The 16906-nt window shown below is 35.0% G+C and overlaps 1 protein-coding gene across 1 annotated transcript in view; it reads right to left on the bottom strand.

Moving 5' to 3' along the window:
- Window positions 1–381: 381 nt before the first annotated feature.
- Kif5b (kinesin family member 5B) overlaps window positions 382–16906 on the bottom strand; it is a 42894-nt gene continuing 26369 nt past the window's right edge. The window contains exons 15-26 of the mRNA XM_013014678.1: window positions 16248–16391; window positions 11972–12160; window positions 11265–11382; window positions 10251–10312; window positions 10045–10154; window positions 9260–9361; window positions 8156–8216; window positions 7970–8041; window positions 7698–7802; window positions 5933–6149; window positions 5290–5436; window positions 382–2830 (exon numbers count right to left, since the gene is read on the bottom strand). Of these exons, the coding sequence (XP_012870132.1) occupies window positions 5306–5436; window positions 5933–6149; window positions 7698–7802; window positions 7970–8041; window positions 8156–8216; window positions 9260–9361; window positions 10045–10154; window positions 10251–10312; window positions 11265–11382; window positions 11972–12160; window positions 16248–16391 (1311 nt within the window). The 3' untranslated portion in view covers window positions 382–2830; window positions 5290–5305. The remainder of the gene's footprint in view (window positions 2831–5289; window positions 5437–5932; window positions 6150–7697; window positions 7803–7969; window positions 8042–8155; window positions 8217–9259; window positions 9362–10044; window positions 10155–10250; window positions 10313–11264; window positions 11383–11971; window positions 12161–16247; window positions 16392–16906) is intronic.

Below are 16906 nucleotides of genomic sequence, written 5' to 3' on the forward strand. Positions count from 1 at the left end.
GAGCCACCAGCACCAGGGACTGTCTGATTTTTAAGACAGGATCTTTCTATGTAGCTCAGGCTGGTCTTAAAATCCTTGATCATCCTGCTTCAGCCTCAAAGATTGCAATTACATTAGTGAACCACCATGCCCAACATTTGTTGTATGTTTTAATGAGTTATCTTTTAGAAACACATGAAAATATTTATAAAAAAAGCATGTCTAGATTGCTTTAAATTAGTATGGATGGAGTAGGGGTTAAGCTTATGGATGAAAAAGATTAGCTATGAGTTGGTAACTGTTGAACTTGATTGATACTTGGAGCTTGGTTATTTATTCTGTGAGGTCAGGCCATTCAGCCATGTAAAATCAACTTAGCACTTCAAGTAAGTTTCAAGAAAGTACATTTCAAAAAATTTTCTCTTTATTTAAACACAAAACACATTTATAGCATGCAGGTTAACTTAAAATTATGGCGTCTTCCCCAACCAATACCTTTGAATGTATCTTCAAGCACTGAAAATAAACCTAACATATTCCACAGGTAGACTCAGACTCTCTCCTTTCACCTCATGTCAGATTTGAGTTACACACAAATTGAGTTATGCACAGTAGTTAGTTTCCTTAAATTAAGTAAATAATTTAACTGATCATCATGAATAAATACTACTTTTATTTCACTGAGTTTCTCTTCTGAACCATTTACCAATACCATTCAGAGAATTGTTAATATATCCAGTCCAAAATTTAAGAAATTAAAAAGACACTGCAAATGGAAACAGTGTCAATATTCTAGATAACCACAAGTTTCTATTCATAAGATTAAATGTTTAATGACCTACCAAAGCAAAGAAAACCCACTAAAAACAAATTTATGAGATTCTTGGTATACATCATGAAAGTTTGAAATGATAAAAAGAACCATTAACATATTAAAAAAAACACTAACATTGTGTATTCTGAACCACATGCTAGTTACAATTCATTGTCTGTAACACAGCACCAATACCCATGATACATCTGAAAAGAATGAAACTACCATATTCAGACAAGAGAAAAAAAAAACCTGTTTCCTTTATGAATATTGTCATAATGAGGCTGTAGCACTTTCTGTTAACTGTATTACCTATACCTTGCTGCACCTATACCTAGTTTCACCTTAATTTTTGGAGTGTTTGTTTTGATCAATCATAAGAGCAACATAATCATTTGAAAGGCTTCAGACTACAACAGCAAGTAACTTTCACTGTTAAAAAAATAAATAAATTTATCTTTCAAATCAAAATTATTATAAAAGTGAAAATTACAGTTAAGGAAATAGAAAAATAAGCCAATTATGATCTGAGTCTTCTGACTATGTCTCCAAATTTAATAATACAAATATCTGTGTATAAAACTTTTTCAAAAAGTTAATTCTGCCAGCCAGATCCTAACACAGAACTTCCCAAGTTTTTCTACTGACATTTTAAAAACCCATTTTCTGTGAATTCCTGCTAACATGGTTGCAGTTACTCCAGCACTAATAAAGCAATTATTAAAATCTCTTTCCCTATTACTTTTATAGTTCCCTAAAACAAATGGTTGACTTAAACATCTGAAAGCAAAGTGGCAAAAACTGGTACACATTTTGTACTGATTACAAAATTATACACTATGGCCAACAACAGAGTTTATTTGAGGATTATCAGTGACTTGCAAACAACTCACTATTTCTAGACTAACCAAGGATTAAATTATAGTGTATGACTTAGTGTAGCAGGCTAAAAACACCTCAGAGATTTCAGATCAAAATTACCTGTGTTATTTTGAACTTTATGGTATATCTGACCAGTTTCTTCACATTTTTCCTCAATTTTCATAGGCCATAAAATTTAGATCAGCTGGTAGTTACCTAACAATATAAAATTATGTTTAATTCTATAATATCTTAATTCATTCACTATATTAAGATGACAAATTATTATCTGTCCAAGTCTTACAGTAGCTAGCAGTCTCACCAGAATGAAGCAGGGTATTTTCATTCCACCAAGCTAAGTACAGAATTAGGAAGAGAGATACAATTCCTTTTCCAAACGCTCTTAAATTGAGATTTGCTTTTGATATGTAAAATATTCCATTCCAAATAACTCAGCAACATGCATCTCCTGAGATAACAATGGAGTTGCTGTGCTCAGTCTAAATGCCCAGTTAAGGCAATGTTAAGGTTTCAGTGCTCAAACAGCAGTTTTCAGAAGCAAATTTCAGAGACAATACAAGGAATTCCAACCCTGATTTCATTCCAAGGGATTTTAAAATACAGTACTGACCTGATATATTTTGTGGGCATGTAGTGTTGCAAGTGGTAAAATTTAAGACATTTATCTAAATGTTTCATTTTCCCTAAGAAAAAGAAAAAAAAAGGAAAAAAAAAGAAAGAAAATAGGAAGACATTTTAATAGGAAAAGAAAAACAAGAAGCAGTAGCAGCTAGTTTAAGCTAGTAGTGGCTAATTTAAACTGAGATTAAAAATAAAAAGCAAATACAAAAAGCATAGCCCTATAAGGTAACATAAGCTTGGCACAGTAAAGACTAAATTTAAGACACAAAAGACAAACTGTGTAATAAATAGGGCCACAGTTGTAAACTGTCATTTTTTTCCCCCTCCTAAGATGCCAAAAATGCACTCTAGTTGTGTTGGGAAGCAGCAGAGTTTACAGGAAGAGTGGGTAGGAAACAGCTGTACAGGCCAGGTTATAATTTATACATTTTTTAAAAAAATTATAATTCTACAATCCCACAGGGGAAGAGGCTACAGTCATTGAATGGCTGCTTGATACTAGGTCCTCTTCATACTTCAGTTACTTTTCGACATCTGAAAACAAGAAAGCACAAACTGTTTTCAGTTTTACAACTCATCATAAAGAATGAAACAAGGAAATTAAATATGTCAGTAATTTATAAATGTTTCAGATGATTCCTTTGATCACTTTCCAACATTTAATAAACAGCAATATTAAATGATTTGATTTATCCTTTTTTTTGCTGCATAAACATTACTACTCATGAGTGGAACAATCTTTCAAAGATAAAACCAGATGCTGGTGGCTCATGCCTATAATCCCAGCTACTCAAGAGGCTGAGATCTGAGGACTGGAAGTAGTCTGTGGCTCAAAGAGGTAAAAGCTTTAAGCAAAAAAGCTCAGGGATAGCACCCTAGATGCTGAGTTCAAGCCACAATGGACCAAAAGAAAAAAAAAAAAAAAGAACCCCTTCATGTGTCTTTTTCTTTCCTAATGAAAGTTTTTGGTAAGCAGATGCATGATTTTTTTTTTTTTTGGGTCGGTCCTGGGGCCTGAACTCTGGGCCTGGAGGCTGTCCCTCAGCACTTCAGCTCAAGACTAGCACTCTACCACTTGAACCACAGCACCACTTCTGGCCTTTTCTGCTTATGTGGTGCTGAGGAATCGAACCCAGAGCCTCATGCATACAAGGCAAGCACTCTACCACTGAGCCACCTTCCCAGCCAAATTCTATTTGTTTTAAAAATGGCATATTTTCCTTAGCCAATAGACAGTATTAGTGACATCCTTAAATCACTAACTACAAACTACAAACTAGCTGTCATATACATGGTAGCTGTAAAAAAAAAAGGATAAGATGGGAGTTCTGTACAGTGGGGAGATAATAAACAAGGGAAGTATCTACGTTGGAAAAGTGTCAGTGAACAGTGAAATAAACAATTACAGTACTTGTTACCTGGAGCTATCCTTACATTAAAGTGCCTGTTTATACTTGGATTCAGTAAAACTCAATCTACTCACAATATCATGTAAGGCAAAAGACTTACCCCATAAAATGAGAAACTAAAGGTATGAATTAGCATTAATGGTCACCTTCCCAAAACAAACTCAGTGATCTGAAATGTTTTTCTTAATCCTTAAAAGGAAATTTAAATTTCTCTAAAGAATATTTAGCTTTTCAAATTAACACTCTATCATCAATCATGATTTAAGATAAACTGGTAAAAAAAAGTTTTTAAATTAAGAATTACTGTAGTTTGGATCAGCAATAAAAAGCTTTATGTTTGTGTATATACGCTTGTGTATTATGATTATATAAGTGTATAATTCTGTAAAGTGTGTATACAAACTACACTTTCCTGGGGAACTATCAGGGTTGGCTTGAACTTAGGGTCTCACACTTGCTTGGCTTTCTCACTTGGCTGGTGCTCTACCATTTATGGCACACTTGTAGCCTGCAATTATATTTCTACATAGTAATTTTCAAATCTTGTAAACCTAGTATAGCCAGGTTACCCTCCTTCCTAGGTCATCATACTTAACTATTTCCCAGATTATCATCAGTACACTAGGATTACCTATATTTAACCAAGTTTATGGTCTAACTTCTCTGTGAATGAGGTCTGAGAGTTCAAAGTTGAATATAGATGGTAACATGAAAAATGCAAAAAAGAAACTTAATATGCATGATCTGAAAATCTCCTCCCTTCTTTAATCTCTGATTAACCACTCAAAAAAGGTAGAAGTGGAGCTGTGGCTCAAGTAGTAGAGGGCTAGTCTTAAGCACAAACGCTCAGGGACAGCACTCAGACCTTCAGTTCAAGCTTCTGGACTAGCAAGTCCTTCCCTCCCCCCCCCACCTTATGAATACTCAATGATGGCAAGGAAGCAACCAGACAGTATTTCTGACTAATATGAAATTGTGCAATCTTTCTAGAAAGCAATGTGTTAATAAAGATCAAGAGCCTCAAAACGTTCACACCTTGTCATTCCACTTCTGGGACTCTTCTGGAAATAATCTAAAAGGTGAAGGAGTATAAAAAGATGTTTCACATCTCAAATCTCATATACAGAAATTTCAATTTAGAATTTCAAATATAGAAAAAAAATTAAATTATTTCTTATTAAAGTTCCAGTAAAGAGAATAGTTAGATTCCATGGTATTAACAGAATACCAAGAACTATTTCAAAATGATCTAATATAGGCTTTAAAAATACAACACAAATTTGACTACACAGTATTATCTGAGCCATTAAAAAAAAAAGACTAAATAAGTTATTTTTATAAAATTATACACACTAAAAAAAACAAAACAGGGCTGGAGCATGGCTGAAGTGGTAGAGTTCCTGCCTAGGAGGTACCAAACCCTGAGTTCAAGCCATAGTAAAGTACCACCAACAATAATTATTATAGTAACAAATAAGTCACTAAAGTGAGAACTAAAAAAGAAAATTTAAAAACTATTTACCAACCAATGGCTCAGTATCTTAACATACATCTATAATTCAAAAGCTAGATAAAAATACAAACCTGTGAGTATGTGTGTTTACACTTGCTTTCCTCCTCCACCTCGCAATGCTACTGGCTGGTTATTCTGAACAAATGCACCTCCTCCACGAATTGCACTTGGATGAGTTGGAGATGCTGCTGGATGTTGTCCAGGACGAATGGGTTTAGCTAATATGAAAGTAAAGACTGACTCAGAATAAAGCTCAACATATGACTGTAATGACCATCTCTTCTTGTTATTTGTGACCAATTCTAAAATATTTTATTGTTTTTTCCCTTTTTGTTTCATTCTGTTCTTTTTGTCTACACTCTTTTTTCCTAGACTTAATGTATAAACTCTTAAAAAAGTCTTATCCTTAAACCAAATCATTCTGAAACATAAATTCATTGCTGATTTATTTTCATGCAATTCACTTTTTTCTTTAAAAATATTGCTCTATACAGTTTCTTTTAATCCTCACATTCCTGCTTGTATATCTGGCTGTTTACCTACTTGTCCTGTTAATGAGGCTATTATTCAATTTCTCCCTTCCTAACAATGTCACTCTTTGGCAATTTTGACACCTACCACCATGGCAATGAGTTATAACATTAACATAATGTTCAACTAAATGTAAGCCTTCATGCTAAGTAGGGTTTGAAAGTTTTAGCATCTTTTACTAACCAATCTGTGCAGAATGCCCTCTTCTGGCCATATTCTTTGATCTGACTGCTTCCTTTATACGATCTACTTCCTGCTGATAGCGTTTGCGATCACGAGATGCATTTTCTTTGGCTTCTTTCAGCGCTGACTCCAAAGCTTTCACTCTTTCAGCTGTAGCTCTAAGTCGTTTCTCTAACTTAGGGAGTTCACATCGAAGGTCTGCATTGTCACGTACCAACTAAAGAGGTACAAAGAAAACAAGGATTCTAGCTTTAACAAGATAATATGATTAGATGAACAATTCATAATTGCTCTTTAGTAAAGATGTTTCAATTCAGGGAATATACAAACATATATAGCATATTTATCCTACAGATGCACACCAAGATAGGTGTTTAATATTTTTATTTTTTTTGTCAGTCGTGGGGCCTGAACTCTGGGCTTGGGCGCTGTCCCTCGGCTCTTCAGCTCAAGGCAGGCACTCAACCACTTGAGCTACAGGACCAGCATTTTCTGCTTATGTGATGCTGAGGAATCGAACCCAGGGCCTCAAGCATGCGAGGTAAGCACTCTACCACTGAGCCACCTTCCCAGCCCCAGGTGTTTAATTTTTTACAGAGCAGATTATTTCCCCCATTAGGCAAAGAGAGTAAACCAGAACACAATGCTAAAGTACAGGATTATCCTTACTAAAACAGATCTGAGGAAAATGAAAATACTTTTATACATATTAAAAGTACAAGTAAACACAACAAACTCTTTGAGAAGTGCTGAAGAAAAGGAAAAAATGACTAACTTTATTGTACATACCAGGTTTACAGTGGCTGTTTAATTTTTAAAATAAGCAAGATAATTAATAAGTATTATCCTAAAAATTATGAATTACAGTATGACATACTTCACAGCGTGGGTATTAAATGTAAAAAAAGATTAAGAAGGAAAAAAATTGTATTTGGGTTCAATAATTTATTAAAAAATTAAGGGGCTGGGAAGGTGGCTCAGTGGTAGAGCTCTTGCCTTGCATGCCTGAGGCCCTGGGTTCGATTCCTCAGCACCACATAAGCAAAAAGAAAAAAGCCGGAAGTGGCACTGTGGCTCAAGTGGTAGAGCGCTAGCCTTGAGCTGAAGAGCTGAGGGACAGCGCCCAGCCCAGAGTTCAGGCCCCACGACCGGACCCAAAAAAAAAAAAAAAAAAAAATTAAAAACTATCAAGACAGAAATCCTACAGAAGAAATAACAATACATGTTTTCAGTGGTCTTTTATGATAGTAAGATTGTTAAAAATATTAACTTCCCAGCTGGGGATGGTAGCTAATACCCTACTTGAGAGGAAGGGGATCAGGAGTTTGAGGCTGTCTTAAAACAACAGTAAGATAAAAATATTAAGTTCCCTACAAGCTGCTAGTTTTGGGGTTTTCTGGTGGTGGCTGCCCACACCCAAACAGTATGGAGGTTTGAACTTAAGGCCTCACACTGGCCCCGCGCCCTTGCTCAGCTGGCCCTCTACCACCTGATTTACACCTCTGTCGTCCATCTTGCTGGTTATGATGATTGAATCTCCTGGGCTTTACTGCCTTTGTGGCTTTAAATTTCAAATTTCAGCCTCTTGTGGAGCTAGGATTACAGCTGTGAGCTCTGAGTGCCCACTGGTAGCTTTCTTTACATAACTGCTTAATAAAATAACGGAATGGCTCAGGCTATAAAAATTTTCTAGGACTCATACTTTCCACCCCTAAATTTGTCACTTGCAAATGTTATACGTAACACAAAACATACTCCTCATTACCTGCTTGTGCACTTTAGTGAGTTGTTCAAGGTTATTTTCAAGGAAAGAAATTTTTTGCTTTTGTGCAGCACTGCCTCCAGTGTCATCAGAATCAATTTCAGCACTCTGGAAAAAAGGGTGATGATACTATGAAAAAAATTCAAAAGCAAAAAACCCATGCTTAACTACATGAACAATGACATGTCACATAATCATTTCATTTGCAAGTACAAAGGATTACACAAAAGTAAGCAGTACTTCTATGAATATCCACCTCAGTATTTTTATATTACCTTTTTAACTCTGGTCGCCAAGTCCTGCACAAAGAGCTTGCGTAGGTTGTGTAAAGTCTGAAGTTCTTTTGCCTTGAATTAAGAACAGAAACAGTTTTGCAATTTAGACTTCAAATTCAAAATAATCAGAATGAGAAAACCCCATAAAACACAGCTTAATCCTACTTATTTTCACAACTGTCTTACCACAGTCTCTTCCAAACCCTTCAAATCTTGTCTTGCTTGTTCTCGTCTATCTTGCATAACCCTAATAGTGAAAGAATATACATAAGTATTCTCACTTTGTTTCTAAAGGAAATAATTTAATAATTATAATTAGGACCAAATAAATGAAAGACATTCATATTTAATCAGTAGTTTCCTCTTGTAATCTTTTATGCTTTATCATCTTCTTACAAATATAAGTTTATCAGATGAACCCCTCCTCTTTGATGGAGATCTCTGTACATAGCAAAATTTAAGGAGGATTTAAAATTTTATTTTTAAATATTCATATTATACTAGTTTATCCAAAATCACTAGGAATTTCAGATATTATCACTTGACAAAGACTAAAATATGTATATACCTTAAAAACTTATTTATTTTACTTATTTTTTGTTTACGTGGTATCAAGGAATTGAACCCAGGGCCTCATGCATGCTAGGCAAGCACTCTAACACTAAACCACATTCCCCAGCCTCAAAAACTAAAATATTTTACGTTAAATTTACACTAAACAAAACTACAGTATACTCAGCATATTATTGAACCCAGTTCTGAGTAATGAATGCAAGGCCTCCAGTACACTATCGTCAGTGTTCTGCTACACTGGGCTACATCCTTACTGACTCTGAAGAACCTCTACAAAATCAACTCTGAACTAGACCGAAAGGTGTAACCATCCCACAAGTTTACTTGCATATTGTCTGTTTACAATTTAAGGTTCATGAAAAATTATTATTGCAAGTTTTCCTCTAACTCAGATTCTAGAAAACTGAGTAATAAACTCAATAAATGAGTAAAAGTACACAACAAAACCTCTGTTCAAAGATAAGGCTAAAAACAAAGCAAAAATCAAATTTATAAAATTCAGTTTATGCATTAGACCTTAAAATACCCTATATATCACTTAGTGTCATATATTAGATTCATGTTTTGGCTGGTGACATAATGGGACACAAAACAGCAGCACCTAAATCTTCACCACTACTGAAAAGACAAGAATCAAATAAACTCAGAAGACAAATGCATCTGAGGGAAAATAACTGAATTTTCTATCTTTAAACTACAGTTAAAATAATTACTCACGTAAGTTCGTGTAGTTTTCTGCTCTTTTCCTGATCTGTAGCTTTTAACTTCTCATGTTCCACTCTTAGGCGTTCCTGCTCTAACACCATTTTCTGGTTTTGGCTGGAAAAAAAAAAAAAGGCAAGCTCAACTTCAGTTTTCTGAATGCCTCATCAAAACTTTTTTTGAACCCAAACAAGGAAAGCCTCCTTTGTCATCACATGGGAGGAAGAACAGGGAAGGGACCTAGCTACAGCCAGACAGTACTTCTGATGTTCTGATTTGAAATCATTATTTTATTCTACTCTTAGGATCCTTATCCTTCCTTCTTATTAGGTATTAGCAATGAGATCTATATCCCAAATTTTAACATTTTATTTTGACTTCTTAAATCTCTTCTGACTTATTACTCAAATCATTACAGACCTCTATAATTTCTGTAAAGTAAATGGCTTCTAGATGAATTAAAACTTCTGCTGAAACATGAAAGTTAACCATTTCCAACTAAACTTTTCTCAAATGATTTTAAAATTCTGATAACTATTTGTAAGAATGAGTTTAAGCTGGAGTTTTTCTTTTTACCGAGTAGTTAAAAAGGCCTAAAAACATTTTTCAAAAATATGACCTGCAACTTCGAAGTTCTATCCATCAATGTTAAAATACTTAGTTTTCCAAGCCAAAATTTATAATTTCATTTCAGTTGGCAAATTCAAATAAAGATATTATTATCCACTAATAACCTAGTATTTCTTCCTATCCAATTAATCCATTAAAATAATTTCAATATGAAAAGGTAAAATACTTACTCTTGAAGATCAGTTATAAGTTTTTCCTTTGCCTCAACTTCATCTCTCAAACTACTGATTTGTTTTTGGTGAGTTTCTCTGTGACTCTGGATCTGCTGTTCAACAGCTTGCTAAAATTTGGGGAGAAAGAGATTTTAAAGTCAGATTAATAAAAATTAATAATGACAGATGAAAGTTACTAGAATCCCATATAACAACAAGTTTACCTTCACTTCATTTGCAGTTTGAACTTTATTTAAGTGCTCTTTTTCCATCTCATGGACTTTCTCTGTTTAAGAAGAAAAGACAAATGTGGAGCAATGCCTTATTCCTTAATAAACCAAAATAAGCAAATGAGTTTTTATGAAAAGTAGGCTACTTAATAGTATTCTCCAAGTTTGATAACAATGTTGACTAGTACATTTAGTTACATAAAGCAAATGTTTATAAAAACCCTATTATGTTAAGATTTGCACGCACACACACATGCATGTGTGTATACAGTGTGTATACAGAGACAGACACACACACTAACTATACAATTTTGTGGAAAAGTAAAGCTAGGAAGCTTCACTATTTATACTCAAACATAATTATAAAAGGACTTCAAAGCCAGGCACCAATGGCTCATGCCTGTAATCCTAGATATTTAGGAGGCTAAGGTCTGAGGATTACAGTTTGCAGCTAGCCTGGACAGAAAAGTTCCTGAGGCTCTTATATAACCCATTAACCACCAAAAAGTCAGAGTAGAGCTGTGTCTCAAGTGGTAGAGCACTAACCTTGAAAAAAAAAGTTTAAGGACACTGCCCAGGCCCTGAGTTCAAGCCCTAGAACTGGCATATGTACACACACACACACAAAGGACTTCAAGCCAAGCACTGGTGGCTCAGATAAATCTAGGTAATTAAGAGGCTGAGATTTGAGAACAGAAGCTCAAAGCCAGCTTGGGCAGACAAATTGAAGCTCTAATCTTTAATAAACCAGCAAAAAGCTGGAGTAGAGGTATGGCTCAAGTAATAGATTACCATTCATAATTTAAAGACCTCAGGTTGAGCTCAAATCCTAGAGTAAAAGCCTCTATACAGTGCTGAAGGGGGAAAAATAAAGACCTCAAAGCCACACTTAAAGACATAATTGTCTATCATTCATTCCAAATTATCCATCAGTATCAATCCAGGAATACAACAACTATACTAAGGTAAGAAAGAAAGAATGAGTCATAAACAATCAGAAGCCAATACCTTGGGCTCGAAGCTGAACTAATTCTTCACCAAGGGAATCCACAGATTCTTCCAGCTGTCTTTTCTTTTGCTCCACATTTTGAAGGTATTCAGTCAATGATTTGATTTTTGCTTCATGCTTTTGGAAGAAACATACTGACATGAGGTGGGAAATGTATCTCCCACACATATTTTGTTAAGAATTTTTCAAAGTAAGCAAATTTTATTGCTTACGTAAGTATGTATTTACAAAGAAATTATTAAGGCACTTGATCCTAAAGTGCTCAGGGGCCAGACTTAAAATCATAAGAAATTAATTCAATAAAATGGACATTCACTTATACATGAAGGCAGTAAGTCTCATGGCATTAGATATTCCTGTAGCTATTTCTATCTAATGTGATTTCTTTTTCTCTTTGACCAGTTCCTGTCATAGTGAATAACAGACCAGCCAAACCTAGAAAACATTCACCACTATGCCAGTAGTCTTCCAGTCACTTAAGTCACATCTTTTTAGCAAATTTCTACACTGAACATACATGCACACTAGCAAACATAATCGTTAAATCATTTGAGCTCTTATACTATACCTGCTCTATGAAGACAACGTAACTAAATGAAGCTTTTTATTTCACTGCTGAACTTATAGTTGCTTACTTTTCTAAAAACCTTTATAATAATTTATATATGGCTAGTTTAAGAATGAAGAAATGTTCTAGAACACCCACTTGAGAGATGCGAAGCTGGCATGCTGCTAACTCTTTTTCATTTTCCTCCATTTTCTTGTTGCTCTCTGTCTGTGTGCTTTCCAACTGCTTGCAGCGTTTCACCATTGTCTTTACTTCTGACTTCATTTTGCTAATATAGAGCCTTGCAACAGTGAACTCTTCATCTATCATGCCAGTTCCTTCAGGTTGCTGTGAGAAACAAATGAAATAAAAATTGAAACTCAAAGATATTCAGTGTTTTTCCCCCCATTAAACTAGAAAATGTTTTAACACAATACATTTTAAAACATTCATAAGGCACAAGAAATCTGGAATTTACCTTTTATTATTATTTTAACAAAGTGTAAATAGAGCTTACTTTTTTACCCTTTCCCATTTTTTTCTCTTTGTGTTTTGAAACAGGACTTTCTTAGTTAGCTCGGGCTAACCTTGAACTCAAAACTGTCCTGCCTCAGTCTCAGCCTCCTGAGTAATAGACGTATACCACTAGTACTAGCCTGCCTTTCCTACTTTACAACTTAAACTAATAGATTTATGTTCTTTTAAATGGCTGGATTTCCTTTTCACAAGAACTCTTCCATAAACTTTTTTTAACTGTGTATGAGAGCAAATTAAAACTGAGCAAGTAAGAGGTATTTAGATGAAAGAGAAAGGATGATTTTTTAAGCTCAACAAAAAAGAACTATTCATTCCTTATCTTTTATGGGTTTCATTAAAATTTCCATCACTTCCAATGTCAGGCAGGCATTTGGCATACACCTATAGTCCTAACACTTGGGATGCTGAGGATGGCAAATTTAGGCTGGGAATGTGGCTTAGTGGTAGAGTGCTTGCCTAGCATGCATGAGCCCTAAGTTCAATTCCTCAGTACCACATCAACAGAAAAAGCCAGAAGTGGTGCTATGGCTCAAGTGGTAAAGTGCTAGCCTAGAGCAAAAGCAGTTCAGGGACAGTGCCTAGGCCCTGAGCTCAAGCCCCAGAACTGGCCAAAAAAAAAGATGATGGCAAATTTGAAGCCATTCTCAGCCACACAGTAAGACCCTATTCTCAATGACTACCCCTACACCCCAAGGGGAAAAAAAAAATCAATGAAGAATGGAGTTTAGGAAGGTAGAAATACTGTTTTTACTTTCCCTAATGATATGACCATCAAGAAAAATTCCTGAAACTACCTATAGTGGCATTTGAAGGCTATAAGATTTGTATAAAAGTCAACCAACTTCTATATAACAATGAGTAATTCCACTTAATTTGGAATATAAACATACAGGCTGGGGTTAAAGCTTAGCAGCAGAGCACTGGGTTAGCATATTGAAAGTAGTGAGCTTAAACCCCTGCACCACAAAAATGAAAGTTTCACTTACATTAGCACAAAAACAAACCAATACACAAAAAGGCAACAAAGGCAAAAAACCTAATATATCAAGATCATAAGAAAAAAGCATTAAAGAATTTAATCCCCAAATCATAAGTTACTTTATAAATATTGAAAAACTGGTTCTGAAATTTATATAGTGGGTGCCCAACAATATTAAAGATAGATGCTAAAGCTTTACTGTAAGAAGACTGTAACAATCAAGACAGTACCAAGTTTCCTTTCTCTGAAAACTGTTCCATGGCTGCCTGAAATCCTGACAGTTTTTTTCTTACGCAAACCTATAAAGTTTATCTTGGGCACAGTAAGAGATTAACAATAATATCTAATAAAACAGGAATTTTAATAACTATAAATTATAACACACTAAATAGACCATAAAAATGTATACATGATTTATTCCTAGGGTTTTGCATTTAATATTTTCATATAGTGTACTATAGTAACTGAAACCATGAAAAACTGTTGATAAGGATAACTACTATATAGTCTGAAGACAAATGGTCAATGGAACAGAAGAAAACAGAGCTCAGGAATAGACCCACATAAATACATTATCAACTGATCTCTGAATAGGGCCAAGGAATTCAATGCAGAGAGACATTCTTTTCAACAAACAGTGCTCTAATAAAATCCACAAATAACAATGAATCTTGATATTTACAGGAAAATTAGCTCCAAGAGACCTAAACGTAAATTCAAAATAAGAGAAAATCTTATTTTGGTGACAAATTTTTAAAATAGTACCAAAAAACACAATCCAATAAAAAAAAAGAGCAAATTAGACTCTATTAAAATTAAAATTCAGTTCTGCAAAATACACTCTTAAAAGAGAGAAAAAAAGACAAGCCATGGACTGGAGAATACTAAAAACAGTATTTAGTAAGAGTTATACCCAAAACACACCAAAAAACCCCCAACTCAACAATAAAGCTAAACTGCAAATTAAAATAGTAAAGTATTAAAAACAAATAGTTACAAAAAAATTCAAAAAACCTAATACTAAATACGACTGAGGATTAACCAACAATTCTCATTAAACACCGGTAGGAATATAAACTGCTAGTCACTTTGGAAGACCACTTGGGAATTTCTTAAAAAGCCTATAAACTGCTGGCTTAGTGGCACACTCCTGTAATCTTAGCACTTGAAGGGTGGCAGCAGGCCTGAGCTACACAATGGACAGGATCAAAAGTACAAGGCAAGCAGGGGCCTATACAAAGTGAGCTCCAGGTGGAGCTCATATTAAAACTTGGTCTCAAAAATCAACTAAGGCAGGAACCATCTGCTATAATCTTAGCTACTAAGAAGGCTGAAATTGATCTAGAATCTAGGTTCAAAGCCAACCCAGGCAGAAAAGCCCATGAGACTACATTTCCAATAACCAGCAAAAAGCCAGCTGAAGTGAAGCTCAAGTAGTAGAGTGCCTGCTGATGAAGCAAGCAAGCGGAACAAACATGAGACTCTGAGTTCAATACAGACACTAGACAAAATATTAAACAAATGAGAGACAAAAAATTACGCATAAATGCATACTCTAAGGAAAAGCTAGTATTTTGGAGAAGCATATATAGATGGTAAAAATATTAGTGACAAAAACTTGGAGGTAGGGTAGTAAAGCAAAAATCTGTCATGGTGGTAAACCATTCTGAACACTGTGATGATAGAATTATAATGCACTAAAATGCATAAACTGTAAAAGAGTAAAGAAAAAAAAGGCTCAACAGAAAAGAACTACATGTAGATGACAAAATACTAAGCATGTTTTGTGTCTTCTTCCCCAATACCTATTTGAAAGACTGACTTGTTTCCAAACTGCTAGAAAGGTGCAGTAACAAAGCAGTCAAGGCATCAAGGAACCTGTATTTTATCCCTGGTGGTATGACAACATATAAGCCGTAACTATTGTTTTTTTTCAACCTTCACCATTTTTTTTCCTACTTAAATTAACATAAATGTACAGTGAGTCCTGAGGCTTGAATTCTGGGCTTGGGCGCAGTCCTTGAGCTCTTCAGCTCAAGGCAAGCAGTCTACCGCTTGAGCTACAGCACCACTTCCGGTTTTCTAGTGGTTTATTGAAGATAAGAGTTTCACGGACTTTCCTGCCTGGGCTGCCTTTGAACCTCGATCCTCAGATCTCAGTCTCCTGAGTAAATAGGATTACAGAAATGAGCCACCAGCGCCTGGCTTGACATCCCCTTTCTAATGTTCAGTGACGTGAAGTAAATTTACTTTTACATCCAAAGATGGAACGATTCCCATGTATCTTTGTATTCCACATAACCATAAAAATGGGTAGAGCAGGATATTCAGACTGATTCTGAAGACAGCTAGTTAGGTCACCTAGTATGTAGTTCCTTTGTTTCAAAGGTGAGTTGGTATAAAGAAATTATAGAATTACAAGAATCCTGGCCTCTAACAACATAAAGTATGTGCATGCTTCTGCAGTTGACTTGCTAAATGTTTGACCACAAATGTAATGTTGACATAACCTGTATTAGTATCCATTATAAGATACAGGGAAAAATATGGGGCACAGTGATTTATGACTGTAGTCCCCAGCTACTTTAGAGGCTGAGGCACATGGATCATCTGAGCCCATTATGACGCCAGCCTGGGCAACATAAAAATCACATTAAAACACACAAAACAAGTCATATTAAAACTGTTAAAGAAGAATTATTCAGTGTTCATTATTTTTCCTTTAAAAATAACATTTAAAGCAAGTACGGGCCAATTTATTTATGACTTTCCTCCTTCAGCTTCTTCAACAATATTACAAATACTTACATGGTAACATTATTAAGATAATTTCTAAATGCAAAATCTTTGAGCCTTATGAAGATGAGCAGTAATCAAACTTATGAGTTGAATACACATTTAGTATTTAGTTCTATTTACCTTCACATCATTATTTCCCACAGCAATTCCTATCTCTGCAAGGTCTTTCAGTAAAGATGCCATCATCTCAGCTGCTCGTTTTTTCTGGTGGCTGGTCATTTCCTTAAGTTTCTGAAGTTCAGCATCTATACTTGCTAAAGTTGCCTGATAACCAAAAATGAAAAGAACAGACGAAACTCAATTCAAATACTCATGAGGATCTCAAGTTTTTCACGTAACCTATAAAGTACCATATAGCTCAAGATATCTATCTACTGAATTTTGGGCCAGCTCCCAACTTGAGCTTAAAAAATATTTTAGATTTCACAGACTATGTAAAGTAGCCATATTTTAGTCCATTAAGAATACATGTGTGTGGGGGAGGGGAAAAGGGAGAAAAGGGATAGTAGGGAAAAAACAAAGGAGGGGGTAACAATGTTTAGCAAGCAATGTACTCATTACCTTACTCATGTAACTGCAACCCCTCTACACAACATCATTACAATAAAATAAAATGTGTATATCAAAAAACAAAAAAAGATGTGCAGGGGCTGTCTGTCACTGTGAGGCTCAAGTGGTAGAGATCTCAAGTCCCCAAGTTAAAACCCCAAAACTGGCACTTCCCTTCCTACCATACCACCTAAACACATAATAGAACAATAAGAGAATATGTGGTCTGT

Source organism: Dipodomys ordii, unplaced genomic scaffold, assembly GCF_000151885.1.
Source record: "Dipodomys ordii isolate 6190 unplaced genomic scaffold, Dord_2.0 Scaffold24, whole genome shotgun sequence".
Lineage (NCBI taxonomy): Eukaryota > Metazoa > Chordata > Mammalia > Rodentia > Heteromyidae > Dipodomys > Dipodomys ordii.